Raw genomic sequence first — 18305 nt, 5'->3', positions numbered from 1 at the left:
ATGATGCGCAGGATGAGACGTGTGTCAGGGATACATAGGAGGCGCCGACAGTGTCTGAGACGGTTCAGCGACCTTAGACGCAGAGAGCCGGAGCACTATATGGCCATGAGGTCGCTCATTCGGAGATGTAAGAGATTTTTTTCATACAGGGAGTGCAGAATTATTAGGCAAGTTGTATTTTTGAGGATTAATTTTATTATTGAACAACAACCATGTTCTCAATGAACCCAAAAAACTCATTAATATCAAAGCTGAATAGTTTTGGAAGTAGTTTTTAGTTTGTTTTTAGTTATAGCTATTTTAGGGGGATATCTGTGTGTGCAGGTGTCAGGGTATTCACTATTACAATCCTGTCCCTTTAATTCTGAATCCTCTCTCCCTATTTAAGGCCCCTCCTCTCTATGCTCCTCGCTTGGTAATTTGAATCAGTTACTTAATGTGACTCCTCTCTGAAGACACCTAGCCTTTTCCTCAATCTGTGGGGATTTCTTACTTGTTGCTTTGAATCTTTGCAGCCTACATTAATCCTTCATTGCTGTGTGCCGGTCTGCCTCTTTTGTTACTTGCAGTTTCTTAGGAACCAAAGGAGCAGCTTTCAATTCCCTAACTGTTACACCGGGTGGCTGTGACGTCACACCCGGCATCTCAGCGTGTCTGCAGCGCGTGTACCGCGCTGTGTCCTTTCAACAAACAAGCATTCAGGATACCGTAAGGCTTTCATCTGGCTCTGACTTAGCCTTCCAAATAACCATCAGGAATTGGTCTGTATATTTTATTACTCTATTTGGATATCATTATGTCTCTCAAGTAAGCAAACTATCTAAGCACTGTATTCAATGACTGTTACTATCACTAAACTTCAGGATTTATTTCAACTGCCTGTTACATTGCCTACTCTGTTTGAACTGCTGCTTGTTTAACATCATTTGCTGTGACCACCTTGAACTTGACTAAGTGACTTATCGTTTGTTACTAACTTATCCTTGCATAAACAATATCTGTTAACATAATCCAAAATATCATTCTAACTACATATGATATTCCCTGAAGTGCTGAATTCCTAACAAATACATTCTGGCCTAATAACAATATCTCTTTGTTCTACATCTGTTTATATTACATTCCATTTCACTATCTATCTTCTTTGTATATGTGTCAGCTATATCACATTTAATCACTAGTTAATTAGTTGATTAACTTCCTATCCTATCTATAGATACTCCTCCTATCTGTTGAGATACAGACATCCTGTAACCTGGTTGCGTGACAGCTCCGTATTCACTCTGTACCCTGCAGTAGTGACCCTCAGTTCAATGAGCAAAACCGGATTCCTGTAAGTTAAATCTGTGTGAATCCAAGGTTTGGTGTGAGGCTGAGTGGTCCTGCTATAGCGGATACTAGGTACCTGAACTTATTTACCACCTGTTCTAACACATAACTTTACAGAACATAACAGCAGGTGACTATTACTGTGCATAATTATTAGGCAACTTAACAAAAAACAAATATATACCCATTTCAATTATTTATTTTTACCAGTGAAACCAATATAACATCTTAACATTCACAAATATACATTTCTGACATTCAAAAACAAAACAAAAACAAATCAGTGACAATATAGCCATCTTTCTTTGCAAGGACACTCAAAAGCCTGCCATCCATGGATTCTGTCAGTGTTTTGATCTGTTCACCATCAACATTGCGTGCAGCAGCAACCACAGCCTCCCAGACACTGTTCAGAGAGGTGTACTGTTTTTTCTCCTTGTAAATCTCACATTTGATGATGGACCACAGATTCTCAATGGGGTTCAGATCAGGTGAATAAGGAGGCCATGTCATTAGATTTTCTTCTTTTATACCCTTTCTTGCCAGCCACGCTGTGGAGTACTTGGACGCGTGTGATGGAGCATTGTCCTGCATGAAAATCATGTTTTTCTTGAAGGATGCTGACTTCTTCCTGTACCACTGCTTGAAGAAGGTGTCTTCCAGAAACTGGCAGTAGGACTGGGAGTTGAGCTTGACTCCATCCTCAACCCGAAAAGGCCCCACAAGCTCATCTTTGATGATACCAGCCCAAACCAGTACTCCACCTCCACCTTGATGACGTCTGAGTCGGACTGGAGCTCTCTGCCCTTTACCAATCCAGCCACGGGCCCATCCATCTGGCCCATCAAGACTCACTCTCATTTAATCAGTCCATAAAACCTTAGAAAAATCAGTCTTGAAAAATTTCTTGGCCCAGTCTTGACGTTTCAGCTTGTGTGTCTTGTTCAGTGGTGGTTGTCTTTCAGCCTTTCTTACCTTGGCCATGTCTCTGAGTATTGCACACCTTGTGCTTTTGGGCACTCCAGTGATGTTGCAGCTCTGAAATATGGCCAAACTGGTGGCAAGTGGCATCTTGGCAGCTGCACGCTTGACTTTTCTCAGTTCATGGGCAGTTATTTTGCGCCTTGGTTTTTCCACACGCTTCTTGCGACCCTGTTGACTATTTTGAATGAAACGCTTGATTGTTCGATGATCACGCTTCAGAAGCTTTGCAATTTTGAGAGTGCTGCATCCCTCTGCAAGATATCTCACTATTTTTGACTTTTCTGAGCCTGTCAAGTCCTTCTTTTGACCCATTTTGCCAAAGGAAAGGAAGTTGCCTAATAATTATGCACACCTGATATAGGGTGTTGATGTCATTAGACCACACCCCTTCTCATTACAGAGATGCACATCACCTAATATCCTTAATTGGTAGTAGGCTTTCGAGCCTATACAGCTTGGAGTAAGACAACATGCATAAAGAGGATGATGTGGTCAAAATACTCATTTGCCTAATAATTCTACACTCCCTGTATTTTCATATTTTTAAGTTTAATCATCTACTGTCGACAAACATGACGCACCAAAATATAACATGTAAAATATGAACTGTTAAAGGGACAGTCTACATCAGAATTATTATTGTTTTAAAAGATAGAGAATAACTTTATTACCCATTCCCCAGTTTTGCATAACCAACACAGTTACTATAATATACTTTTAACCTCTGTGATTATCTTGTATCTATGCCTCTGCAAACTGCCCCTTTATTTTATTTCTTTTGACAGACTTACAGTTTAGCCAATCAGTGCCTGCTCCCAGATAACTTCACGTGCACAAGCACAGTGTTATCTATATGAAATACATTTAAACTAAGAATACCAAGAGAACAAATCAAAATTGTTGACAAAAGTAAATTGTAAAAATAGTTTACAATGTAATGCTCTATCTGAATCATGAAATTTTTTTGGGCATAGACTGTACCTTTAAATAGTTGAAAGCATAACTATTAAACAATCAGTTACATATTATAAAAAAAGTTAGAAAATATAGTATGAGATATATATATATATATATATATATATGATATATGTGTTGTTATTATTATTATTATTATCTGGAGTGTACAATGTACAATTATTGAAGCTGCATGAGCATTAGACATAGTAGTATAAAGTGAATAGTTGTAATGTGGACATGAATAATTTATCATTGCAGACTTATCAAGGCCAAGGGAGAAGATACCTAGGTATCTGCTGCCGGTATCCCACAGCAGCCCAGTGAGCTACAGGTCATCACTGCCACTGCCCCTGACTTTGCTCTAACCTCAGGGGGATGAGGACTCAGGGACATCTTCAGATATGAGCAAAAATGAAGGTAATGTAACAACATCTCATTATTTACATTAAAATAAGATATTAAAATGTTTTAATTTTCCTAATGCTGTTTCATCAGGGATGTATTATGGCCTAGGCACACACGTTATTTGCATAGGGAATCAGAATTTGGAAGTGCATCACATCTGTACTGTCCTCTATCTAAAATCAAGCATATAGTAAAGTGACTGATAATGTGAAGGTTTTTATAGAGAAGACAAGGCACATGCAATGATTAAGTCTTATAGGCAGTGCTAATTCAAAACCTTTGCTTCATTAACTGCTTAAATAATATTTGGTTTGAAAAGCATTACACACGAGAAACTTGACCAGTGATATGCATCAAAAGGTGATAATGGAGGACAAGACATTGTTCCGATATGCTGTATCCCCTTATCTGCTGCAGTGCATCTGTGACCTTTGTGGTTATTGCAGGTCTTAGCAGCTAATTGAATTGAATAGCTAATATGTAATTTTGTGTTTTTAAAAGCATGAGGTTGTCACAACCATCTAACAGCAATGATGAGCATAATATATGACTTGACACATATTCATCATCCTAAAAATCATTTGTGTTTGTGCTTCTTCTTGGACAGATGAAAGTGATGACTCATCATCCGAGGAGAGTTCCCCAGCACCCAGTCCTATCGAGTTGACGGCAGAGGAGGAAGAGCAGGCTGAAAATGAAGGTAGGAATCTCTCAGGTTCTCTTTTTTTTCAATTCCACATTGATTTGGAAATACTCTGCAGACCCTAGTTTCTTTTTCTTTGTAGAACAATGTGGGGGATAATCTAGGCCTTGACACCGATTCTGCATCCATAACAATGTTTTTTTTTGTTTTTGTTTGTGCTTCTTCTCGGACAGATGAAAGTGATGAATATGCTACATCAGCCCTGAGTCTGGAGGTGAGGCAAGAGGAGGAGGCGGAAAGTGAATGTAAGCATAAGCATTTATCATATATTATTTCACTGCTATATTTATTTGGAATTTGTATTTTTTTTTTAAACAATGTGGAGTATAATGTAGGCCTTGACGCATATTCAAGATCAATAACAATATATTTTTTGTGCTTCTTCTCGGACAGCTGAAACAGACAGTGGCACTGAATATGCAGCCACAGCAGAGGATGAGGTGGCAAAAACAGAAAGTAGGAATCTTTCATATAATGTTTTTTAACTTATATCTTGAAAGTGAATTGTTGTAACAAAACTAATTTTGTGTTTTTATTACAGCGGTTGAAATAGGGACACAAACAGAGCCCTCAATAACACAATTAATCGACCTTCGTCAGGCACTTCAAAATATTGTAGAGGCTGCAAGACTAATAGAGCATTCCCTTCAAAAAATTTAATATTGTTATTGTATATTTTTTTTTGGTTTTACATCAAACATTTTATGAAGAATTAAAAGTTTATATTTATAATATCATGTTGTCAGTCCATTATTTTAAGGATTATCTTAAAGGGACATGAACATTAAATATATGTTTAATCATCTATAAATAGCATGCAATGTGGTTGATTATTATTTGGTTAGATATTTATATCTATCCTTTGATGGGAAGCATATTTTTCCAAACCATATAGCTGCTGAATTATGTCTACATATGGATGACTTATGTGATTGGCTTGCACATGTGCATTGTTATTTAAAAAAAATAGTATATCTGAGGGATAATAGAAGTGAAAATGATTAATGAGGCTTGAAAAGGTTTTTTGTCTATCTGCATAATGAAATAACATATCATTTTGATGTCTTTAACATATGAAATGACATTGTTTTAAATATAAAACTCAATTGAGTAATAATTCATATTACATGTTTTTAATATATTATTGATACAATCGATAATATATTTCATCGGTCAAAAATGATTCATATGAATACATAATGAGATATGAAGATCAATGTTGATTTATTAAAAAATTACAATGTTGATGAACATATTAAAATTTTTTGTAAATGGACATAACAGGTATATATATATATATATATATATATATATACATACACAAACATACATACAGTATATATATATATATTTTCTCTATCTATCTATATATCTATCTATCTATATATATATATATATACAGAATAAATAAGAAAGGCACTCCGTATAATTAGTAATTTAACTTTACTAAGATTATATATGTATGTATATATCTATGAGTATATTAACTAAGATATGTGCAGATGTTAGGAATAGAGTTGCAATAATTAGAGTAAAAAAAGTCTTCATATAATATAAAAAAAGTCTTCATATAATATAAATAATAGTTGACAAATTTTATAAGCAGGGAATTCGCGACATGAAACACCCAAATTTATCAAAAGTACGCTAACCAGTACGATGCTAATCGCGCCGTACTTGACGTGCGTGTTTTTGAATTTTTTTTTAAATAAATTTGAAGATCGTATTGAGATTTGCGGCCGCGATGTTTGCCGAAGTTTGGCGAAGATATTGATGCCCGCGAATGCAACATATTTGACGCTATGGGCCTAGATGACATCACACACAAGTTAGCACATGCAAAATTCTTCAGCGTATTAGATGCTCAGTCAGGATATTGGCAGCTCAAATTAGATGAACAGAGCAGCAGGCTCACCACTTTTAATTCACCATTTGGAAGATGGCGCTTTACTAGAGTTCTCTTTGGTATTGCCTCAGCACAAGAAATATTTCAGAAAAAAGCACATGAAACCATTGAAGGCCTTCCTGGTGTAGATGTAATCATAGATGATCTTCTGGTATATGGATCTACACGGAAAGAACATGATCAAAATCTGTGTGCACTATTGGAACGGTGTCGAGAGAGAAACATGAAGTTAAACCCAGGTAAAATGCAAATCGGTGTTACCCAAGTTAAATATTTTGGTCATATTCTGTCACAAGATGGGCTAAAAGCAGACCCAGAGAAAATAGCAGCAATACAACATCTGGATCCTCCTACCTCTAAGAAGGAATTTTGGGTATGTTTAATTATCTGTCAAGGTTTGTTCCTGGACTAGCAGAAGCTACAGCTCCACTAAGAGAACTACTCCAAAAGCATGCACTATGGAGCTGGAATGACTCAATAAATAATGTTTTTGAAGATGTCAAAAGTCTTATTGTGCGTTCATCAGAAACTGGATTACAATATTTTGACCCCAAGAAGGAGGTAACAATACAGGTTGATGCCTCTCAGTTCGGTTTAGGAGCAATCCTAATGCAGGAAGGCAGGCCTGTTGCATATGCTTCCAGATCAATGACTCCTACACAACGCAACTATGCCCAAATAGAAAAAGAAATGTTGGCCATTGTAATTGGTTGTGAAAAGTTTCATCAATACATCTATGGGCAGAAAGTCACAGTTGAGACTGATCATAAACCACTTATGAGCATCATGGAAAAACCACTTGTGTCCGCTCCACCAAGGCTGCAAAGAATGATCCTAAGAATACAAAAATATGATATGCATGTAGTATATGTACCTGGCAATAGAATTCCAGTAGCTGATATGCTTTCAAGGACATTTAAGCCTGGACAAGACGAAAGAGAGGAAAGGGACTTGGAAGAGCATGTGCACTCTGTACTTTCACAATTACCTGCTACTGATGAGAAACTTAAAGAACTACAGCTAGCAATAAAAAGGGATTCAACTATGGCCAATTTGATTACAATAATAAGGCAAGGATGGCCAAACTCAAAAGCCAAAGTGAATGTTGACTTAAAACCTTACTGGAATGTAAGAAAAGAACTGTCAATAATTGATGGGATTATTTTTAAAGGGAAGAGAATTGTGGTTCCCCCGGAGCTCAGGAAAGAAATAATAAGAAAACTGCATATAGAACATTTTGGAATAGCCTTGTGTAAAAGACGTGCTAGGGATCTCTTATATTGGCCTGGAATGAATTCACAGATTGAAGACATGGTCAATAATTGTGCAACATGTCAAGAAAATCAAAGAGCAAACCAAAAGGAGCCAATGGTAACAAGAGTACAGCCAGAGAGAGCTTGGCAAAGAATTGCATCAGACCTATTTACATGGAACCATAACAACTATCTTATAATGGTAGACTACTACAGTCGTTACTTTTAACTAGTTCAACTAAGAGACACTAAGTCTAGTGCAGTGATAAATGTCATTAAATCTGTCTTGGCAAGACATGGCATATGTGATGAGTTAATATCAGATAATGGTCCTCAGTACTCCTCAATGGAATTCGCAAACTTTGGAAAAGAATGGGGTTTCAAACACACATTGTCCAGCCCATATTACCCACAGTCAAATGGCTTAGCTGAAAAATATGTACAAATTGTAAAGAACATTTTGGAAAAAGCAGCCCAAACTAATCAAGATCCATACCTGTGTATTCTAAACTACTGTAACAGCCCAATAGATGGAATTGCATCACCTTCACAATTACTAATGAGTAGCCGTTTGAAATCAGTTTTGCCTTCAACACCTACACAAATTGCCTCCAAAGTACAGAATCCTGCAATGGTTAAACAGCGAGTGGAATCATTAAAAAACAGGCAGAAACAATACTATGATCGTGGGTCTAAATTTCTAAAACCTTGTGAGCTTGGCGATAGGGTAAGGATGCAAAATTTAGAAGGAAGGTGGAAACCTGCAGTGGTAACCAAAGTAACAAGTGCACCACCCTCATACATTGTCGGCACCGAGAATGGCAAAGAGTACCGGCGCAACAGAGTACATCTGCGTCATAACAGAGGTACAAATACAGGAGTAACAAATATTCCAGATGCAGTGCTTCATCATGTACCACCAAGGATGTCACATAGTGATATAAATGAGACTCTAAGCTCAACTGATGCTTCACATGTGGACATACAGGAGGGACAATTACTGAGTACAACACCATCCGCACAACTCTCTGATCACAGCTCCAATGTGATTCTTCCTAGCACAACAGAAACAGCACAAGTTGAGCCACCCAGTAGATTCTCAAGATATGGACGGAGAATCAAGCCAAAGTATTGGGAAGATTATGACACTGCATAACTGTGTGTTTTGTTTGTTTGTTTGTTTGTTTTTTGTGCTTGTGTTTTTTTTTTTTGTTTTTTTTTTAATGTATATTCCTTTATATCTAATATATATTGTTTTAATTTTTATTTATTTTATAAGAAGGGAGATGTAATGAATATATCATAATGGTTTGTTCCAGTTGTTGCAGTTCATATATTCTAACACTAGGGACAAGCATGAGGTATAACAGTGAAATAGATGTGTTATCTTCAGTTAATAAAAAGTTCTTGAAGTTGAACAATGGTGCCTTCATGAGTTCTGTGCATTCTATAACAGGAGATCTTTACAACATGCACACACACAGACAGTAATAGACAGATACATGCATACACAGCCAGGAATAGGCAGATACATGCACACACAGGCAGTAATAGGCAGATAGATGCACACACAGGCAGTAATAGACAGGGACATGCACACACAGGCAGGGATAAGCAGATACATGCACACACAGGCAGTAATAGGCAGATAGATGCACACACAGGCAGTAATAGACAGGGACATGCACACACAGGCAGGGATAAGCAGATACATGCACACACCGGCAGGAATAGGCAGATACATGCACACACTCAGGCAGTAATAGCAGACACACACACAGGCAGGGATAGATAGGCATACACACACACACACACACTCCGGCAGTAATAGGCAGATACACACACAGGCAGGGATAGATAAGCACGCACACACACTCATGCAGTAATAGCAGACACAAGCACTCACATGTGAGTTTGTGAAAACTTTCCATTGTTATTAAGGAGTAAATGACGCATACACACCCATCACTATTAAGCATTTGTAAACAATAAGCACATAAATACAAAAAAAAGGCATAATGTAAAAAAAAAAAAAATTAATTCAACAGTCCTTAACAGAAAACCTGTTCCTTAGTATGCGGAAACAACATTTTTATAAAGCACATTTTTTAATTAGCTTAGTAAAATGAAAAAATATGTACATGTTATGTAAAGACCATGAATAATTTGTCATATGCATAAACATCACCTCTTTAGTGACACAGATAGGAGACTGCTTTCCTCAGGGTTATTCCTCTCCTTTTTACTTTCAGTTTTAGCTCTAAGAAGATATCCGGTCTTAACACACCCCCTTTGTGATCTTGTTGCTCCATTAGTATGATTGACATCCAATGCAGCCAATTAACATAACAGCTTCCTTTCAAGTATATATATTTTTAATGTTTATGCTTGTTATCTGTGTATTTTAACCTTTGCTACACCAGTAGTTTATTAAGCAAGCAAGCGCTGCCACTTTAGCACTGCCACTTTTTAAAGTGCTCCGCACTGCTCCCTATAGTGCCTCAGTCTGCCCGCCCCTAGAAACGGCCCTGGGTCTTTAATACTTTTACCCTTTCTGTAAAATAACATGGGGTTATTCACAACTATCGGTGCCAACCTCTCATCTGCCTGCGAAATCTTCCAATTACCAATAATAGCCTTCCTTGGCAGTGATATAATCATAAAATATAACCTGTCGTCACCTTTTTTATGTGTCGTCTGTACTGTCCTCTCTCCCAGAATCCTTGCCTTACTCTCTTCCAACATTTTTTTAGGGTAACCCCTGTCTGAGAAGCATTTTTCCTTCTCAGTCACTGCTGCCTCTACACCTCCCATTCAAAGGCACCTTTGACAAAGCTCAGGCAAAACGCACGTCAGGCATTCGCCAGTCTGAGTATATTTATAGGGCTTAATTGTGGTTGCCATTTATGACATATTTAGAAGTATTTAGAGGTATTTAAAGGTATTAATTTGCTGCTCTACCTTTTGTTGATCCGATAAGCACGATGCCCAGACATTTTTCAACAATTGTGTATGAACACCCTACGTCAGTATAATGTTAAGCCCACTGCATGTGGGATTTATCTAATCATAGTGTAATTTGTGTATAGGTAACTTTTTGTCTAGTCGTTGGGTGCTACACAATGGGCCTCTCTGTCCTATGACTATTAATAAGAAGCATATCTCTTCTGCCACTATATATATATATATATATATATCAGGGATGTGCACTTATAAGAGGCAGGGGAGGCAGTGCCAACCCTGCCATATGTGGCCAAAGCTTAATTAAATTTTAATTAAAACAAAAAAAAAAGTCACAAAAAAATATTTTCCCCCATGTAATGCTATGGAGAGGCAGGTACAGGAACGCTTCTCTCCATTGCAGTACATGGGTCAAAGGAAAAGCTGTGCTGCAGCGCCACCTGTGTTCTGTCAATATATTAGCAGCACAAATTGGTACCAATAGGAGGCACCCCTCTTGATGCCTCCTAGCAAGTGAATAGGGTTGCCACCTTGGCCATGTTTTCCTGGACACTTATGAGTTATACATGCTGCAGGGTGTGTAGAGAGGGATATGAAAAGTGCTATTCAGTGTCACTATTTGTTTGCTGTCCAGGGTTTAAATTCATGTTCCTCCCAGCACACCCTGCAGCATGTATAACTCATAAGTGTCCAGGAAAACATGGCTGAGGTGGCAACCATACAAGTGAAGGATATATAGATTAATCAGAAGGAGGATGCAGTGAGCAGGGTTATGTGACACAACTGGAAGCTGAGGTAACCTAAGAACAGATGACACCAAGCAGAAGAGTAAAGTAGTATTCTACATCTCTTGTGATTCACAAATTGTGTTCAGATACAGCTCATTAACAGGGGGGGACAGTAAGTGAGCATAACCCAATACTGACAGGTAGTCAAAGGGTCAATTCAAATTTAAATCCATAATTAAAAACTTCATTCTTTTGGTATCCTTTGGTGTCCTTTGTTGAAGAGCATACCTAAGTGGGATGTGCATGTGCGTTTCTTGAACACCATATTGCAGCATCTGTGTTGGCAGTATTGATAACGTGTCCTTTGTGTAAAACTTGTATGGTAAATTATTTCTATTTTTACAATACAGTAGTGAGTAGAGAAGTGATTGTGTATCATTCTAATTGCTTAGTAACTGGCACTGTGCCACAGAATTGTGTGTGGGTGTGTATGTGAGCAGAGTGTGTGTGGGTGTCAGTGAGCAGAGTATGTGTGCTTTATTCTCCAGGTAATCAATACATTTCCGATGAGCTGGTGCTTTAGTGCAGTGTTTCTCAACAATGGTCCTCAAGTACCCCGAACAGGCCAGGTTTTCATTATAGCTGAATCAGTGCACAGGTGAAGTAAGCAGCTGATCAGTAACTCAGTGGTTACTAACTTGCTCTCACCCATCACCTGATTATGTCACCTGTGCACTGGTTCAGCTATCATTTAAACCTGCCCTGTTGGGGGTACTTGCGGACCTCTGGTACATGTGTTTCTCCGGCGTATCATATCTAGTGCCTCACCAGCCTTTGACCTCACTGCACGTCACTGATATATATATATATATATATATATATATATAAGATACGTGCTATCCTCTCTCCCTATTACTCAGACGGCAGTACTGTGTGTTTATGTTTTTTAAGTGCTTTTACTCTGTGTTATGTTGACACCTTTTATCCCTAAATATTAAAAGTTATGTTTTAGATTTTGCCCCGTTACTTTACCTCCACTTGTGAAGTGTGTAACGGAGAATTATATTCTTTTCGTTATCAGTGTTAGATACAATATACCCTAAGGGTCTGAATACCTATTTGTCTCTGACTAGCTTTCTTTAAATATAATGAATATGGGAAAATGCATTATCTACTTAGGTGAGTTGTGATTTTGAAATTGTGAAATGCCCATTTTATGTTCATTTATAGTAATCCATGGATATTTTGTTCTCTTTTAGTAAGAAAAAATAACAAAAGAAGATACATGCAAAGGATGCAATATACAAAATGACCATTAGATGGTGTGGTATTAAATGTAATTAAGGGCTGAAGGGTATATAAAGAAGGGGATTATGGGAAATGTTTGTAACCTTGACAAAGGCCCAAATGGGGGCCGCAACATTGGAATAAACACTTAATGTTTGCGAAAACAGAATTTATGCTTACCTGATAAATTACTTTCTCCAACGGTGTGTCCGGTCCACGGCGTCATCCTTACTTGTGGGAATATCTCTTCCCCAACAGGAAATGGCAAAGAGTCCCAGCAAAGCTGGCCATATAGTCCCTCCTAGGCTCCACCCACCCCAGTCATTCGACCGACGGACAGGAGGAAAAAATAGGAGAAACCATATGGTACCGTGGTGACTGTAGTTAGAGAAAATAATTCATCAGACCTGATTAAAAAACCCAGGGCGGGCCGTGGACCGGACACACCGTTGGAGAAAGTAATTTATCAGGTAAGCATAAATTCTGTTTTCTCCAACATTGGTGTGTCCGGTCCACGGCGTCATCCTTACTTGTGGGAACCAATACCAAAGCTTTAGGACACGGATGAAGGGAGGGAGCAAATCAGGTTACCTAAACAGAAGGCACCACGGCTTGCAAAACCTTTCTCCCAAAAATAGCCTCCGAAGAAGCAAAAGTATCAAATTTGTAAAATTTGGCAAAAGTGTGCAGTGAAGACCAAGTCGCTGCCTTACATATCTGATCAACAGAAGCCTCGTTCTTGAAGGCCCATGTGGAAGCCACAGCCCTAGTGGAGTGAGCTGTGATTCTTTCAGGAGGCTGCCATCCAGCAGTCTCGTAAGCCAATCGGATGATGCTTTTAAGCCAAAAGGAAAGAGAGGTAGAAGTCGCTTTTTGACCTCTCCTTTTACCAGAATAGACGACAAACAGAGAAGATGTTTGTCTGAAATCTTTTGTAGCTTCTAAATAGAATTTTAGAGCACGGACTACGTCCAAATTGTGTAACAAACGTTCCTTCTTTGAAACTGGATTCGGACACAAAGAAGGTACAACTATCTCCTGGTTAATATTTTTGTTAGAAACAACCTTAGGAAGAAAACCAGGCTTAGTACGCAAAACCACCTTATCTGCATGGAACACCAGATAGGGCGGAGAACACTGCAGAGCAGATAACTCTGAAACTCTTCTAGCAGAAGAAATAGCAACCAAAAACAAAACTTTCCAAGATAACAACTTAATATCTATGGAATGTAGAGGTTCAAAGGGAACCCCTTGAAGAACTGAAAGAACTAGATTTAAACTCCAGGGAGGAGTCAAAGGTCTGTAAACAGGCTTGATCCTAACCAGAGCCTGAACAAATGCTTGAACATCTGGCACAGCTGCCAGTCGTTTGTGTAGTAAGACAGATAAAGCAGAAATCTGTCCCTTTAGAGAACTCGCAGATAATCCCTTATCCAAACCTTCTTGCAGAAAGGAAAGAATCTTAGGAATTTTTATCTTATTCCATGGGAATCCCTTGGATTCACACCAGCAGATATATCTTTTCCATATTTTATGGTAAATCTTTCTAGTTACCGGTTTTCTGGCCTGAACCAGAGTATCTATCACAGAATCTGAAAACCCACACTTTGATAGAATCAAGCGTTCAATCTCCAAGCCGTCAGCTGGAGGGAGACCAGATTTGGATGTTCGAATGGACCCTGAACAAGAAGGTCCTGTCTCAAAGGTAGCTTCCATGGTGGAACCGATGACATATTCACCAGGTCTGCATACCAAGTCCTGCGTGGCCACGCAGGAGCTATCAAGATCACCGAGGCCCTCTCCTGTTTGATCCTGGCTACCAGCCTGGGAATGAGAGGAAACGGTGGAAACACATAAGCTAGGTTGAAGGTCCAAGGTGCTACTAGTGCATCCACTAGAGTCGCCTTGGGATCCCTGGATCTGGACCCGTAGCAAGGAACCTTGAAGTTCTGACGAGACGCCATCAGATCCATGTCTGGAATGCCCCATAATTGAGTCAACTGGGCAAAGATCTCTGGGTGGAGTTCCCACTCCCCCGAATGGAATGTCTGACGACTCAGATAATCCGCTTCCCAGTTTTCCACACCTGGGATGTGGATCGCAGATAGATGGCAGGAGTGATCCTCGGCCCATTGTATTATTTTGGTCACTTCTTTCATCGCCAGGGAACTCCTTGTTCCCCCCTGATGATTGATATACGCAACAGTCGTCATGTTGTCTGATTGGAATCTTATGAATCTGGCCTTTGCAAGCTGAGGCCAAGCCCTGAAAGCATTGAATATCGCTCTTAATTCCAGAATGTTTATCGGGAGAAGAGACTCTTCCCGAGACCATAGTCCCTGAACTTTCAGGGATTCCCAGACCGCGCCCCAGCCCACTAGACTGGCGTCGGTTGTGACAATGACCCACTCTGGTCTGCGGAAGCTCATTCCCTGGGATAGGTGGTCCAGGGTTAGCCACCAACGGAGTGAATCTCTGGTCTTCTGATCTACTTGAATCACTGGAGACAAGTCTGTATAGTCCCCATTCCACTGTTTCAGCATGCACAGTTGTAATGGTCTTAGATGAATTTGCGCAAAAGGAACTATGTCCATTGCTGCAACCATCAACCCTACTACTTCCATGCACTGAGCTATGGAAGGACGTGGAACAGAATGAAGAACTTGACAAGCGCTTAGAAGTTTTGACTTTCTGACATCTGTCAGAAAAATCCTCATTTCTAAGGAATCTATTATTGTTCCCAAGAAGGGAACTCTTGTTGACGGAGACAGAGAACTTTTTTCTATGTTCACCTTCCATCCGTGAGATCTGAGAAAGGCCAGAACGATGTCTGTATGAGCCTTTGCTTTTGAAAGGGACGACGCTTGTATTAGAGTGTCGTCCAAGTATGGCACTACTGCAATGCCCCTCGGTCTTAGAACCGCTAGAAGGGACCCGAGTACCTTTGTGAAAATCCTTGGAGCAGTGGCTAATCCGAATGGGAGGGCCACAAACTGGTAATGTTTGTCCAGAAAGGCGAACCTTAGGAACTGATGATGTTCTTTGTGGATAGGAATATGTAGGTACGCATCCTTTAGATCCACAGTAGTCATAAATTGACCTTCCTGGATAGTGGGTAGAATCGTTCGAATGGTTTCCATTTTGAATGATGGTACCCTGAGAAATTTGTTTAGGATCTTTAAATCCAGAATTGGTCTGAAGGTTCCCTCTTTTTTGGGAACTACGAACAGATTTGAGTAAAATCCCATTCCTTGTTCCGTCATTGGAACTGGGTGTATCACTCCCATCTTTAACAGGTCTTCTACACAATGTAAGAACGCCTGTCTCTTTATTTGGTTTGAGGATAAGTGAGACATGTGGAACCTTCCCCTTGGGGGTAGTTCCTTGAATTCCAGAAGATAACCCTGAGAAACTATTTCTAGCGTCCAGGGATCCTGAACATCTCTTGCCCAAGCCTGAGCAAAGAGAGAGAGTCTGTCCCCCACTAGATCCAGTCCCGGATCGGGGGCTACTCCTTCATGCTGTTTTGTTAGCGGTAGCAGGCTTCTTGGCCTGCTTACCCTTGTTCCAGCCTTGCATCGGTTTCCAGGCTGGTTTGGACTGTGAGGCATTACCCTCTTGCTTAGAGGATGCAGAATTAGAGGCCGGTCCGTTCCTGAAATTACGAAAGGAACGAAAATTAGACTTATTCTTGGCCTTGAAAGGCCTATCTTGTGGGAGGGCGTGGCCCTTTCCCCCAGTGATGTCTGAGATAATCTCTTTCAATTCTGGTCCAAAGAGAGTTTTACCCTTGAAGGGGATGTTAAGCAATTTTGTCTTGGATGATACATCCGCTGACCAAGATTTTAGCCAAAGCGCTCTGCGCGCCACAATTGCAAACCCTGAATTTTTCGCCGCTAATCTAGCTAATTGCAAAGCGGCATCTAAAATAAAAGAGTTAGCCAACTTAAGTGCGTGAACTCTGTCCATAACCTCCTCATATGGAGTCTCTCTAATGAGCGACTTTTCTAGTTACTCGAACCAGAACCACGCTGCTGTAGTGACAGGAACAATGCACGAAATGGGTTGTAGAAGGTAACCTTGCTGTACAAAAATCTTTTTAAGCAAACCCTCCAATTTTTTATCCATAGGATCTTTGAAAGCACAATTATCCTCGATAGGAATAGTAGTGCGCTTGTTTAGAGTAGAAACTGCCCCCTCGACCTTAGGGACTGTCTGCCATAAGTCCTTTCTGGGGTCGACCATAGGAAATAATTTCTTAAATATAGGAGGGGGAACAAAAGGTATGCCGGGCTTCTCCCACTCCTTATTCACTATGTCCGCCACCCGCTTGGGTATAGGAAAAGCGTCGGGGTGCACCGGAACCACATACTCTTAACCATCTCCGTGGAGATGTTGCCTGTGCAACGGCAAAGAGAATGACTGGAGTGGGCGGAGCCTAGGAGGGACTATATGGCCAGCTTTGCTGGGACTCTTTGCCATTTCCTGTTGGGGAAGAGATATTCCCACAAGTAAGGATGACGCCGTGGACCGGACACACGAATGTTGGAGAAAGAAGGAGCTGTGTCTTCATGATTCTTATAAATATTTGGAATGATTACAGCAGAGAAGTTTGTGAAGGTATGCTGACCCTTTATGGATGTATATACTGTATATATATATATACATATATACATATATATATATATATATATATATATATATATATATACACACACTGTGTGTATATATAATATATATAGTATATAGTGCATAATTTTAAATTATTTTAACCTTTAACCAGTTTACGCCTCATGTGTTACAATTAAGGAGGAGGTATGTATGTGTAATAGATAACCAAGGCTCATAATGCGTAATCTCTTGATATGCACTCTCATGCCCTTTGTATTGTAAGTCAGATAGCAATAGTGGAAACAGCATATTTTTAGATGTAGTTACAAATGTTTTTTTTGTGATTCTAGTAAACCCTAAACTATTTTACTTTTATTTTGGTTTGAGTATGATTTATTCCTCTTTATTACCCCAGGAGGAGTTAGGTTGACTATTAACATCATCCGAATTTACTCCAGCTAACTAATTATGGCTGGTTAAATAAACATTAACATTTACTTAAGAATAAGGTAAAGTTGCAGAACAAGCAATAATCAGGAAGTAATATGCAGTGCCAGTGCCAGGAAAAAAAGATTAAGGGAATTGTTTTTGTAGTGAATTTATATCATCAAAACACTTACCACAGTTTCTACTAAGTACTACCAGTGTTTCTTTAGGCTAAAAAACTCTTGTAATGCAGTACAGCTGTGTATAAATAGGGTAAGTCTCTGCTTACAACTATCTGTAAAGATGTAAAATTATTACATGAGGTGCTTTTTGACCAACGATTATCTCTACCCATATAGTTGAGGGAGGTGATAAGACTGTCAGGATTTCCAGGTGTCATATACAACACACCCTATAGTAAGCTGTCATAAGAACATTCTCACAAGCAAGATTCACATATTGGGAAAACATTCTTCAGATCATGAAGTTCATAATTTTCTTATTTCAGCTGGCTCTCATTGGATTTTCCACTGCAAAGAAAGGTAACTGTGATTCAAAACAGAGAGAGAGAGAGAGAGAGAGAGAGAGAAAGCGAGAGAGAGAGAAAGCGAAAGAGAGAGAGAGAGAGAGAGAGAGAGAGAGAGAGAGAGAGAGAGAGAGAGAGAGAGAGAGAGAGAGAGAGAGAAAGAGGGAATGTGTGAGAAACAAGTTTACTAGTATAAGGAAACAGGTATGTGTTACAGAAAAAGAAGACA

At 39.3% G+C, this 18305-nt stretch overlaps 1 protein-coding gene across 1 annotated transcript in view; it reads left to right on the top strand.

Moving 5' to 3' along the window:
• Positions 1-18305, top strand: part of LOC128652433 (acid sphingomyelinase-like phosphodiesterase 3b) — a 150252-nt gene continuing 131947 nt past the window's right edge. The window contains exons 1-6 of the mRNA XM_053705372.1: positions 1-127; positions 4283-4375; positions 4552-4623; positions 4772-4834; positions 4920-5002; positions 18059-18092. Coding sequence (XP_053561347.1) covers positions 1-127; positions 4283-4375; positions 4552-4623; positions 4772-4834; positions 4920-5002; positions 18059-18092 — 472 coding nt within the window. The remainder of the gene's footprint in view (positions 128-4282; positions 4376-4551; positions 4624-4771; positions 4835-4919; positions 5003-18058; positions 18093-18305) is intronic.

The sequence above is a fragment of the Bombina bombina genome, chromosome 3 (assembly GCF_027579735.1).
Source record: "Bombina bombina isolate aBomBom1 chromosome 3, aBomBom1.pri, whole genome shotgun sequence".
NCBI lineage: Eukaryota > Metazoa > Chordata > Amphibia > Anura > Bombinatoridae > Bombina > Bombina bombina.
The sequence above is the reverse complement of the archived record's forward strand: the minus strand, read 5'-3'. Positions and strand labels throughout refer to the sequence as shown.